Consider the following 13160-nt stretch of genomic DNA (forward strand, 5'->3'; position numbering starts at 1 on the left):
GATCTTTCCATCACGTTTGCTTTACAAATACGAGCCTGATTTTAAGTTTATTATTTTTATAACAATTTCTGATTGGTGATTCAATGGAAAAATCCCAAGCACCGGCCAATGAATGGCTGTAGTCAATCGAGACGCTCCCATGAAAATGGCTGCGTTCAGCCGAACCTCTGCTTAGCGAAGCGAAAGGTAGCAATTAAGTGTAATTGGTTGGATCCAAAGGTAAGAACCAATCACATTCAGTTGCTACCTTTCGCTTCGCTAAGCAGAGGTTCGGCTGGACACGGCCAATAGCACCCTGAATTGCGTGCGTCGTGCTCCGACTGCTCCAAGCAGTCCGTAGGTAGGTAGTGCGGTGTGGTGTGGGGGGTGAGTCTAGCGTGGTGCTGGGTGCTGGCAAGGCAAGGTCTCTCGAGTGCGTCGTTGTTGGTCGTGGTGCGTCGAGGGTGTCGTTAAAATAGCACTCGCGAGAATAACGGTACGTATTGGGCAATGATGCGTGTTGAGCGATCACTCGAGACTCGACAGCGATCGAGGGATTGATTTTCGTTATGTTTACAGCGAAATAATACGGCGAGATGGCTGCCCGCTCGGTCCTTAGGTACCTGAAACCCAAGCCCATAATATTCCAGAGCCATCGATGCGCCTCTCTGTCCGCCTTCGACATCCAGCACAAGACCCCCACTATAAAGAAGGTTATGCCCATACCAAAGGCCCATTATGGTGGAAGGCACACCGTCACTATGCTGCCCGGAGCTGGCATCGGACCCGAGTTGATGGGTTATGTAAAGGAGGTACATAGACGTTGTCCTTGGATTTTTTATGGTTTTTACCAGTATAAGAATCATTAGATAAAAGATGCGCAATTTCTCGTCAACCTATCTAAATCTATTGGAGACTAAACCTTCTACCTTAAGCTATTGAAGCCTAAACCATCTATCTAAAGCTATTGGAGTCTAAATCTTCTATCTAAAGCTATTGGAACTTAAACCTTCTACCTTAAGCTATTGGAGCTTAAACCTTCTATCTAAAACTATTGAAGTCTAAACCTTCTACCTTAAGCTACTGGAGCTTAAACTTTCTATCTAAAGCTATTGCATTCCTAAAGCCCCTTACACAATGCTAGGCGATAACGACACAATTATCGACAAAGCTACACTACAGCATTGATACATTGCTTCCGATAGGCTAAAAATTTTGTTGCTATCGCCTAGCATTGTGCAAGGGGCTTAAACCTTCTACCTAAAGATATTGGAGTAAAATTTATGATTTGCTTGCTTTAGGTTTTTAAATACGCTGGCGTACCGGTGGACTTTGAGGATGTTGAGATTGACCCCAACGCGGACGACAACGTCGATCTGGATTATGCAATTACATCGATACGCAGGAACGGAGTGGCCCTGAAGGGAAACATAGAAACGCGCAGTACGGAGACTGACGTCCGCTCTCGAAATGTCGCTCTGCGAAATGAGCTTGACCTTTACGTGAACGTGCTGCACTGCGTCTCTTATCCAGGCGTGAACTCGCGCCAGAAGAATATCGATATCGTTATCGTGAGGCAGAACACCGAGGGCGAGTACTCCATGTTGGAGCACGAGAGCGTTAGCGGCGTGATCGAGAGCATGAAGATTATCACGAATTCCAACTCGGAACGCGTCGCTCGCTACGCGTTCGAGTACGCCAAGAGGAACGGCCGCAAGAAAGTCACGACGGTCCACAAGGCGAACATCATGAAGCTGTCGGACGGGCTTTTCTTGGAGATCTCGCGCAGGGTCGCCAAGGATTACCCGGATATCATCCACAACGATATGATTATCGACAATTGTTGCATGCAACTCGTATCGAATCCGCACCAGTTCGACGTCGTGTTGACGACCAATCTGTACGGCGCCATCGTGTCGAACGTGGTGTGCGGCTTGTTGGGCGGCGCTGGTCTGTTAGCCGGCAAGAACTATGGCGATCATTACACGATCTTCGAGCCGGGCACTCGTAACACTGGCACCAGCATCGCCGGCAAGAATATCGCGAATCCCATCGCGATGCTGAACGCCGCGGTCGACATGTTGCGTCATCTGGGCAATAAGCATCACGCCACCGTCATTCAGAACGCAATTAACAAGACCATTAATGAAGGGGTGCATACTCGCGATCTCGGCGGCACCGCGACGAGCAGAGAGGTTGTCGACAATATCCTCAAGCACATCAAAATCGCAACCGCTTAAGAAGACTGAAAATTATTATCTTAGCCGAAATCTCTTGTAGCAACTGTCCGTGGAAAGTGGCGAGTTTGAAGTACATATACCAAGAATCTTGTGTGATTTTTAGTGAGATAACGTATTACTAAAGAATATATTATATACGCGATAAGCTAGTTAGTCAATTGTCAATTGCAAGATAAGGAACGTTCCGACAATATGCGGTAACGAGATTTCGTCTATTGGCTCGAAAACTGCGAAATATTTCTCTCAAATCATTGTTCTTGGATAATTCGGCGGTTTTTAGCTTTGCTATAGATCACAAACATTGAAACATGCGTTCTACAATATCCTACTTGTTGAATAATCGGAATTTTATAAAATATTTGCTGTACATTGTAAGTAATAGCAGTTCCTATAGATGAATTTACCAAATATTATCACTGTGAGAGTAACTTGTATGAAATGTGAAGTACTCGTTACACACCTTACCATTAAAAGAATACTCACTGGTATTTGTATGCGTAAGAAAGGTACGATCATAATTTATTAAGCTGACAAATATTCGTATGCCGCCTTAGTACAATTTTATTTAGTTGAACTAATATCATGACACAAGATGTAAAATTACACTTTACTTTTAAGATAAAAACGTTATATTGTAAAGTGTACATACCGCCGCGTTCATAAATAAAATGTATAAATTTACATTTCTCTAAATATGCACTTGGTGCTAACTCTGTATTAATTGTAACGCTAATTCCTCGTCGGCCTGTAGATCGTCAACATAGGATACCTTTTGTTTCTTCTTCCCCTTATACTCCTCTTGCGTTATTAATTTTCTTTTGGACGGCCTATAACAAAGACGTTAAAAAGTTTTCAATTGAGTTTTCCATAATCATTCATTATTCATAGATACAAATTACATGATTTTTACCTGTGAACTATGCTTTCCTCCTCAGATTCTTCATCTTCTTCAGATTCGTTGGCAGTTGATATTTCTTCGTCTTGATCTTGTTGCTTGCCATATATCTTATCTGGATCAGGTAACCACGAGATATCTGGACCTTCACCAGCCTCACTTTCGCTACCGTAATCATCACCAGCATCTTCGTCTCCTTTGTCATTCGTTTCTCCCTTTTGAGCAACCTTCAGTTTCCTCTTCTCCTCTCTGTGTCTTTCTTTAATTTTTTCTCTAAATCTTTGTTTATCGTACTGGTCCTCCTCGCGTAAAATTTGTTTGGCCATTTCGATATTAATACCAGAATCGACTTCATTCTCGTACTGCCGTGCTAATTCTGACATTTTTGTTTTGGTAGGATCGACTAATTCCTGAAACATGGGTATTTTATATAAGCAAGCAGGTAAATAATCGAATAACTGTTAAACTCGAGAAGAAACGATTAGTTTAGATAAATATATGTTCTGAATTTTACTAATCTCTTAAAACTGTATAAGATTACATAAATCGCAAGTAGTTTATATTGATGCGTAATATAATTCTTACTTGTCCCTCATCATCAAATATAATCTTCTTATTAGGTATAATCTTCTTTTTGAGAATCTTTTTGGCCAATGCGACCTTTGTAACAGATTTCTTTTTCGTCGAAGTCTTTTTGTCCTCATTCTCTGTTACTGGAATATCATCAATATCTATATTTTTTCTTTTTATAGTTAATATATCTTCGTCGTCACTATCATCTAAAAAAGGCATGATTACACATAGTTAAACGTGATCTTTTTATAAGGGGTAAGTAATAAGGAACCTATAATTGAATACAAAAGCGATTCTTTTGATTTTCTTACCAAACTGAAGAGCAGCAGTATTCTCCTTTTTAACTATTCTTCTTTCATTATTTTTATTATCGAGAATTTCATTTTTGTCAGAGTTATCCTCGCTATCTTCTTGTTCGCTGTTGTCTGCCGAATCAGTTGAAATTTGATCTATTTCTTTTTCAGTCTTAACGTTATTATTCGACATTTTCTTCTGCATTCTTTGTAAGAATCGGATTCTCGGAGGTATGGCTAAACCTAACGATCTGTAAAAAAAAATTCTACTATGAAAAAATATTCAATACATTATACATACATATAATAATTCACGTTCGACGATAAACGACTTCTTGTGCTTACTTGGCATATGCGTCCGTGTTTAAAGCATGCACATTGAAGATCTCTTTATCCTTCATTAGGAAAACCGATTTGACGTACGATACAAACGCTCTCTGAGCTGTTTCTTTCAATGCCACATCTCGCGCCAATAAAGCTTCGAGTTTACGATGTGGCGACTGCAACTTGTTTGGATTGATCCTACATACAGAGATAGATGAGTAACGAATGTAAATACATTAGAGCAAAACTTACATATATATACAGAAGACCTTACTTTATCATATTTATTGGGATTTTACGTTGCTGAAGTCTCTCAATTATCGCTTCTTCAGACGGTAACAAAACTAAGAGAGATTCACCACCACTTTTAAACCTGGCGGTTCTGCCTGCTCTGTGTATGTAGGCATTGACGTCTTCCGGACAGTCCATTTGAATCACCCAATTTACAGCAGGAAAGTCTGTAAAATTATAGTTATTACAGTTTATAGTTAATAAAATTATAAAATAAAACGAGGAAATTTTATATAGTTTTCAACGTGTCAAGAAATTCTTTGGTACAGAAATTTGAATAATAAATCTTTTAAACAATATTTCGTAGAGCAGGACTTTACCTAATCCGCGAGCGGCAATATCAGTCGCGAATAAAACAGCGTGCTGCTTCTTGCAAAATGACTCGTAAATACTTATTCTTCTCAGTTGATGAAGTGTGCCGTAAAGAGCTAATAAACTGACCCCCGGCCGCAATCGACAAAACGCTTCATACACGTATTTCACCTAAAATAAATTTGACAGGATTACAACAGTCTATGACAATTAGTTGCTGATATAAAAATAAACAATTACTTGTTTGCAGCTGGAAAAGAACACGATAATCTTCTGCTTTGTATGATTTCTTATGAAGGACCACAGCATTGCCAATTTATCTTCCAAGGAACATACAACGTAACTTTGTTGCAGGTTCTCCGGCGTGCTGTGTGCAGAATGCTCGTGCACAGACACGTACAACGGGTCTTTGAGACTTAACCTCGCCAGATCTTTCACGGATCTAACAAAAATAAATGAAATACACTCAATAACATCACAAGACAAAATTCTGCACAATTTATCTTTCAATACGTACTTAGTCTGAGTCGCTGAAAAGAGCAAAGTCTTCCTTTCAAGGGGCAAGTTTTCAATAATGGAATTCATGGTCTTCTCGAAACCCATATCTAAGCAACGATCCGCTTCATCCAACACTAATATCTAAAATCATATCTCAGTTAACCTTTTTCTCTTCAAAGGCATGTAATTTATTTAATCAGGAGTAAGAAAATGTTATTTAACAAATTACCTGCATATTTACACAATTGAATAATGGATTCTCGTCCATATGCTGGAGCAAACGTCCCGGTGTACATATAACTACATTGCACTGGTCCATACGTTTCTTCTCGAATTTCAAATCCTTCCCCCCTATGATCAAGCCTGCTGAAATATCGTGGTAGTGACCCACTTTCCGCAACGTCTCGTATATCTGATACGCCAGCTCTCTCGTTGGCGTAATAATTAATGCACCTAGGCCATCCAATCTTGTCCATTGTTTGCAATACAAAATTTCCAATACCTGAAACAACGATTTATCAATCATACATCGTAGTCAGCTAGGGCTGCAAGGTTCGTAAAGATTCACACCGGTATGAGAAATGCCAGCGTCTTGCCGCTGCCGGTTTTCGCAGCCCCCAAGATATCGTTGCCCTGCAAAGCCAAGCCGATGCTCTGCCTCTGAATATCCGTCATCTCAACGTAGTCGTTCTCCGCTAAACCCTTCAGAGTAGGTCGCGATAGAGGGAGGTCGTTGAACTTGGTTGCTTTCGTAACGTCTATCTACAATTACGCATTGTAATTAGTTTCATGTCCCTTTACATACATTGTTATACGACATTATCGAGGTTATATATATTTACAGTGTTGTACTTGGACCGTAACCCCTCGATTATTTTACTCTCCGGCGTGCGTTTCTTCTTCACATAAGCCTTTACTTTCTTCTTGTTAGCCATAGTCATTTATTTTTCTTCATTCACTGTGAACTGTAAATGTTATTCTATTCCGTCCGAAACTCTAATCTGTGTTCTCGGCAACTCCACGTGTTTATCTCATTCAACAGTTTCAACACTGAACGACTGAACACACGTTTCCAGCCAGAGAGAAGCACACTACCGCCAGTACGTCGCTCGGTAACCGCACATGGTTTGCGTCCGTGCTAATGGTTCGTGTCCGAACTAGCCAGCTGGAGGCTGGAGGGGATATTATTATTCTGGCCGCGGCGGCCGCGCTCGGCCGGCCCGGGAGTTGCATCTGATAACACTCGCGTTTCGAGAGACAGCTACGTCGACCAGACACCACCGAGACAGAACGCAGAACGTAGAATACAGCCAGTTAAACCTGTGAAAGTTAACGAAAGATTCGGCATACGTTGATCTTTTATTGTTCGTTGAAAGTTTTCGGTATTTTTGAACCGGCCGCGGCCGCGCGCGTAGGCCGTGACGTCATGCGCCGCTCCGCGCCGCCGCGCCGCGCGGATCGATACGATGACGGTGACGTAGTAAGCAGTGTAGGCACCTGCGCAGTTCGTACTAGCGACGCGACCGTTGAACTCGAAAGCTCCGTACCTCGATCGGCGCGTTTTCGACCTTTGTTTCTGGCGATGAGCGGACTTGTCACTTGTTTCCGTCAACGCTCGGAGTAGTGTTACCTGCGTGAGTGACTCAGTTATCATTCTTCCGAGGAATCTCGCACCGGTAGGAAGTGTTTGTGCTTCGCGCGCGCTCGTCACCGACGTCACCGTGCTTCGTGCTGTTTTCGGAACGCGCTCGTTTCGGTAATTGGCATTCCTGCTTCCTCGTTTCGCGGGCCGCGGGAATACGCGCTACGCGATCGAGTACCGCGCGCCGTGTGCCGTGTGTGTAAAACAATTTACGAGTGTATGAGGTGTTTATCGGAATGAACGTGTCGCGCGACGCGCTCACTCGAGACGTCGAGGCGGAGGTATGTATGAACGACTTGCTTTGCAGTTTCGCGCTGTGATATTCGCGAGTGATAGTCGCTCCTCCCGCCATGTCTGGATTCGCGAAGTGCGTGGCATTTATTTATCTCGTGTCGTGCTTTGAACGCTGACGTGCCGGACGTGTCGTGTGATTTAGCTCCGATTCTCTCCGTAAGGAAAAAGGGCTGAGTGATATTGATCGTGTCAAGTGATTCCGGTGATTCGATCGGTGATAACGGAACGCCGCGATACATCGCCCGTTCGTGAATGCTTCACAATCTCGGATTCTCGTATATCTCGCGTCGCGTAAGATTAGCGGCCGGCAGTCACGCATCTTCGTTGTGCATATTAATAATGTAGTTATACTTTCGCGAGATTTACGAGTTTGATACCGTAGGTACTGTGCATGAGTGCGATATTTAATTTCAACAGCGTATCTCTGATTAACGAAGTGCGTGTCTTTATTAACCGTTCGCTCGACTTGCGTAGTATCGCCGGTAACGCGGTGATGAACGTGGAACGACGCGGAGCACGCGGCGTCGCGACTCCTTCAAATTTGCATGAAAAATTCACGTTACCCGATTTTATATTACAGAGTAAAGTACTTCCTTCCCACGGGTACGACCTTGGCGAGGTGGGAAGGCTCAGTACCCAGTACGAGGATTTTACCCAAGCAAAACTCTTGTTCTGCTTGGATAAAAATTCAAAGACGGGGAAGCTAACGTACCCTCGTTCGCCGATTTAATTGAATGAACGAACCGCAGCCGGTTCGTCGCGCGTTTGCATCGGGAGTGCCGCTCATAAGTAATCGGATTAAAGGACTTTTTTAAACGGGAGTGCCGTACAATATCGCGCGAGAAAGACTTTTAACAGAACGTAGTCCGCGCGCGCGTGTAATTTATCATCCGCGAGTGTTTCTCGCGAGTGTCCTGTGCGGTGAGACGAGGAAGCCTAAGTGTTCTGAGAGGAGGAGGAGGCCTGGGAGAGGCATCGGGCACCGGCGGAGCAACCTTGGGGTGAGTATCATCTCTTATATCTGCGTAAAATTAATAGTTCTTTTTTATTTATTCGACGTGTTTTATCTCGATAAATTAAAAGTAATTAGAGAAACGGGTTATCTAAAATTTTACTCTTGTAAAGATCGTTTTCGGTGAACACAGATACGTGTGTTGCTAAATATTTTATTGAAAGACAAATTAGTTGCGCGTAAAAATTATATCTTGAAATGTTGATCATTTTGAACGCTTCTTTAATTTGAATCTTATGTTTGTATGTTACAGTATCACCGTAGCTATGTGGCTGAACAACTCCGCCCGTTGCACATCGGCGTGGTGAGTCAGAATTTTTTTTATTGAGGTAACAAATCTACGATTAGTCAGATATAGAGCCATTGTATCTCGGAACATATCGACGTACGACAATAACGTACTCTAAAAATATTACATCTCGTAGATTTGTTGTCTTAAAATGGATGGGCTAAAACTAATTACGGAAAAATATTTAATCTTGGTGTCAGTTCTTTATTGATTTATTGTGCACGTGTGCTTGAGGAAATACTCGCACACTTTGCACGCACGGAGCTCGCGAAGAGCTCATTATCGTTCATCAAACTATGTTGACGGTCTGCCGCGTTCTGTAGGTATAAATAATAGCTTTTGAGTAAAATTTTTAAGTAAATAAATTAAATTTTCCAAATTTTGTTACATATATTAATTCTCTACTTTGAGTAATAAATATTTTAGAAATACAAAAAACAAAAAGTAAAATAATCTTCTGACAATTAAAGTAATGATTTTTGTAATATAAATATTTTATTTAGATTCCTTTAAAGAATTATTTTTGGCACTATTTTTCTCAAACAAAAGAGATAAGGAATAAGATATCGTGTTAGATGTTATAAAAAAAATATCTGTAGATAGGGAAAAATCATGGTAGTTAGGATGTGTTTCATTCATACCCTTTATTTGTTCCTTTCCACATGTTTAGCCAAGATTAAATATTATATAAATCGATGCAAGGAAGCAACAAATAGATATATTTAGAATATCGGTATGCATAAAGAAAAGCGTAGAATATGCATAAATATAAATACATATGCATGTATAAAAAGGACAAGAAATATGTTGGTCTTATTATGCAAGTTATTTTATAGAAAACATGATAATTGTTTTTAATTAATTAACTAAAATTTATTTCAATGAAGCATTGATTTTACCCTAATTTTTTGTAACCTATCCATCTATTTTTGATTGAGAACGTGGCTTTATACCGGTCAAGTAATATGTAACGTGAGATTCTAAATATTTTGTCGAGAAACGCTGAACTTTTTAAATTTTAGAATTTATTATTTTAGAATTGATCGTATAATACAATTATATATTCAATTTTGCATGCAGTAATATATATGAATATATTAAAAATAATTTTGGTATAAAATGAAAAATATAACGAGATATATTTATATCAATATAAAAGTTTATAAAGATTTGCATATATTATTTATAACAACGCGATTATTTATTAATTATAATTGTAGGAAAAGTTTCTTTTTCTTGGATCTCACGTCATTTATTTCATTTATTTTAAATAGCATTAATATTAAGTTTTCGGACACAGATATAATACATTGTTTAACGGCAATGTCATGGGTACCCTTGGATCAATTTTTACCGAAGTTTCCTCGCACGATTCCACTTCGTATTTGCTCAAGATCCATAAGCAGTGCTAACTTTATTTGTAAAAGCTCGAAGCGTTGACCTACAGAACATATAACAGTATAATATTCTATATTATTTTAACGAAGAAGAACTAAAGAAATGTATATTACTATCTTAATATATAAAGAGCTATATTAAAATTGATTTTCTTATCTATACATTCATGTGAGCCTCCTCCAAATGGTAAATAGACGCCTGACGGTCTCTCACGTTTGTTCCTTTTCTTAAATCGCTCTGGATCGAATATATCGGGATTGGGGAAATATTCCGAATCATAGTGTAGGCCAAGTATCGAGATGTAAACCGGTATATCCTCCTCAATTACAAGATCGTACTCCGGCACTTTATAATTTTTCATAGCTATGCAATTTAGGAACCCCAATGGCGGGTACATTCTCAAAGTTTTTGATACCACCATATCGAGATACGGTAATGACGTTTGTATCTAGTAATAATAAATAATGCATAAAAATAATTTTTTATTTAAATTAGAATTGCACAGTCAAATTTTAAGGTTTTCTTTTAATTTTTAGTTCACTTTCTCTGACTTAAAATATATTGTCTTTGCATTATAAATTATAAATATGTATAAAATTATATTTAAAAATATATATATTAATAAAAATAGTTTATAAAAATAAAATAAAAAATTTACGAGAGGAAAATAGTGGATGATAGTCACATACCATGTCATAATGTAATTTTCCATTAGATTTCTCGAGTGGTTTGAGAAGTTCTTTTCGCAGAGTTTTTTGAATCTCAGGTTGAACCGCGAGTTGATACAACGCGAAGGCCGTAGTCGTTGAACAGGTTTCAAAACCAAATAAGAAGAAACTAGCTGCTTGTGCCAAAAGATCATCGTCATCGAATGCTGAAATTTAATACATCTTTAGAGTTTTGAAAGCTCTCGATACTTATCGCAATTAAATTTGATTACCATTATTATTAATCAAACTTGACGGTTACTTTGATTTTGTCACCGTAAGCCGTTATGTTACACATCTATATTTATACTTATATATAAACTTATATATAAGTATAAATAAAATAAACGTAATTATTTCGCTTACTAAAGTCTTCAATCCTTTCTTCATAACTACTGTTCCTCTTGAGCTCGATCAGAATATTGGTGAGGTCGTTTCTCTTCTCGCCAGACTTTATGCGCCTCGTCATTATCAACGAGAAAATTTTGCGCAGAAGAACGGTGGCATCTTTATCGAACATTTTTAGTTTAAGTAAACTAATTACGTTTGGAAGAAAGAACATGTGGAGCATCTTATAGCCGCGATTATAATTATCTTCTAACATTCTTTTGCCAAATTCGCTGAAACATGAATCTTCGAACATGTTTCCGTCGAGTCCATAAGCAGTGCTTCAGATCACATTCATAGTTAATTTTGAACTTACATCTATTACATCTATTATTTGTCCATTACCTGCGGTCATATCAACAGTTGATTAAATCCGTTTAGCTGTAGATATTATACTGATTTTCGCATTTTTTTCCTGATCAGTTTGTTTCATTTAGTGATTTCGGCGCTTTTGACATGCTTCAGAAAAGTATAAAAAGATACTTGATATTGAATTGATGCACTAGTATCTAGTGCATATTATTCTGACCGCAGGCGTATTGATGTGCAAAAAACAAATTAGTTCTTTCAGCTCTGTAGTTTGTAAGACGTTTACCGGTCTTCTGCGGGAACGCCGCCAGCGGGAGACCCATCATGCCACGCGCCGCGCTTATATATGTATAAATTAATTAAGTCAGGGCATTTAGGAAGTCGCGGTGTTAGGGTCGCTCGTGGTGGTTTTAGTCGGTAGGCTATGGGCGCGCGATGCCACGCTGAGGGAGGCTCAGGGGATTTCGGTCCTCTGAAGCGCCCCTCGTAACGGTGGTACGCGTGCGCGTAGAATCCGACACTCCCCCTCCCTATCCCAGGGCGGGGGGTTTTTTGAAAATTTCCACCACGTAAAAAAAAAAAAAAAAAAATAATGTAGAGAATAATTTTTAATTCCTTTCAGTAATTACACTTCTATTAAGCGAGAATAAAAGAGGACCGCCGATCGGAATCGGCGGGGGTGGTGGTGGGCCTCTATAGATTGATCTATTTTTATCGGATGTAATCAGAAACAAGTTACATATATCAGCGGACACTTAAAGATTTTAGTACATATTATTATTTTATATTTATTTATAGCTATAAAATTGCTTTTTAATGAAATTGAGTTAGGAATGAATGCACAGTGTTAAAGATAAAGTAAACTTGATGAAGCTAAATTAAAAATCTTATTATTTAAGAATTAAAACGGCCTTTTAATTATTGACTGTCTCTCAATTTACTCTCAAACACATATTCCAGCTGTTAATAATTCTTAATTAATTATTTTAAACGTATACTAATTAATATCATTGATTGTTAAAATTAATTAAATTCGGATAATGCTAAAGTAAATTTTACATTTTAATTTTCGATTATTATGTATTTAATTATTTATTAATATGTACGGATTTTTGCTTATCTCTAAGTACACATACAATAATGCTATACATTATTAACTCATTATTTCATTATTTATTTTTAATGTATATTAATATTTTGTACATGACGTAATGAATAGTCTTATTTAAGAAAGGTATTGCCGTCAGGTTCCGTGGTGTAGCGGTTATCACGTCTGCTTTACACGCAGAAGGTCGCCAGTTCGATCCCGGCCGGAACCACTTTTTTTTTTCTTATACTTTTATTACTTTAGTATGAAATATTCAAGAAAACATGCCATTTAATATTTTTATAAATGATAAAACAAGGAATGAGAAAGAGAGAATGTATACAATTCACTTTTACCACTGCATAGTGTTACAGATATTGATAGAAAAAATTGAGATATTACATTTTTTCATAATTTTCTTTTATCGAAGCATAAAATGTATTACGAAGTGTTTGGTGATATATTCCAAAGGTATCTTATATTATTTAATAATTGTGATTGTTAAAATAATAGACTAGATTGCAGAAATAATTGTCACATTCGTTGAGGACCATTTATTAATACATTTATTCTATATTTACTATATTTCAAGCATACATCTGTGGAACTGAGTTCAACCAGAAAAATAAG

At 38.6% G+C, this 13160-nt stretch overlaps 3 protein-coding genes and 1 non-coding gene across 4 annotated transcripts; 2 read left to right on the forward strand and 2 right to left on the reverse strand.

Moving 5' to 3' along the window:
• Window positions 1-351: 351 nt before the first annotated feature.
• LOC112456345 (isocitrate dehydrogenase [NAD] subunit gamma, mitochondrial) lies at window positions 352-2900 on the forward strand. The gene is made up of 3 exons (XM_025018818.1): window positions 352-475; window positions 559-791; window positions 1281-2900. Exons 2-3 carry the CDS (start codon window positions 576-578, stop codon window positions 2217-2219), a joined length of 1155 nt encoding a protein of 384 aa, XP_024874586.1. The 5' UTR covers window positions 352-475; window positions 559-575; the 3' UTR covers window positions 2220-2900.
• Window positions 2761-6470, reverse strand: LOC112456344 (probable ATP-dependent RNA helicase DDX10). Its single transcript, XM_025018817.1, has 12 exons — window positions 6248-6470; window positions 5976-6167; window positions 5635-5907; window positions 5425-5546; window positions 5148-5349; window positions 4916-5078; window positions 4579-4762; window positions 4326-4502; window positions 3999-4231; window positions 3700-3893; window positions 3130-3524; window positions 2761-3046 (listed from the first exon to the last, which is right to left on the reverse strand). The coding sequence occupies exons 1-12, from the start codon at window positions 6344-6346 to the stop codon at window positions 2926-2928; spliced, it is 2355 nt and encodes a 784-aa protein (XP_024874585.1). The 5' UTR covers window positions 6347-6470; the 3' UTR covers window positions 2761-2925.
• Window positions 6471-9946: 3476 nt separating this feature from the next.
• Window positions 9947-10997, reverse strand: LOC112456375 (cytochrome P450 6k1-like). Its single transcript, XM_025018869.1, has 3 exons — window positions 10981-10997; window positions 10730-10914; window positions 9947-10488 (listed from the first exon to the last, which is right to left on the reverse strand). The coding sequence occupies exons 2-3, from the start codon at window positions 10730-10732 to the stop codon at window positions 10153-10155; spliced, it is 339 nt and encodes a 112-aa protein (XP_024874637.1). The 5' UTR covers window positions 10733-10914; window positions 10981-10997; the 3' UTR covers window positions 9947-10152.
• A 1692-nt stretch (window positions 10998-12689) lies between these two features.
• Window positions 12690-12762, forward strand: Trnav-uac. Its single transcript has one exon. It is a non-coding gene; the product is annotated as a tRNA-Val (tRNA).
• Window positions 12763-13160: the final 398 nt, after the last annotated feature.

The sequence above is a fragment of the Temnothorax curvispinosus genome, unplaced genomic scaffold, assembly GCF_003070985.1.
Source record: "Temnothorax curvispinosus isolate PA1 unplaced genomic scaffold, ASM307098v1 QBEX01006756.1, whole genome shotgun sequence".
In the NCBI taxonomy this organism is placed as follows: Eukaryota; Metazoa; Arthropoda; class Insecta; order Hymenoptera; family Formicidae; genus Temnothorax; species Temnothorax curvispinosus.

Coding starts and splice junctions, on each gene's coding strand:
- LOC112456345 (XM_025018818.1), top strand. CDS start 576: ATGGCTGCCCGCTCGGTCCTTAGGTACCTGAAACCCAAGCCCATAATA. Junction 792..1,280: donor TGATGGGTTATGTAAAGGAG/GTACATAGACGT, acceptor TGCTTGCTTTAG/GTTTTTAAATACGCTGGCGT.
- LOC112456344 (XM_025018817.1), bottom strand. CDS start 6,346: ATGACTATGGCTAACAAGAAGAAAGTAAAGGCTTATGTGAAGAAGAAA. Junction 6,168..6,247: donor TACGGTCCAAGTACAACACT/GTAAATATATAT, acceptor GCGTAATTGTAG/ATAGACGTTACGAAAGCAAC. Junction 5,908..5,975: donor CGCTGGCATTTCTCATACCG/GTGTGAATCTTT, acceptor TCGTTGTTTCAG/GTATTGGAAATTTTGTATTG.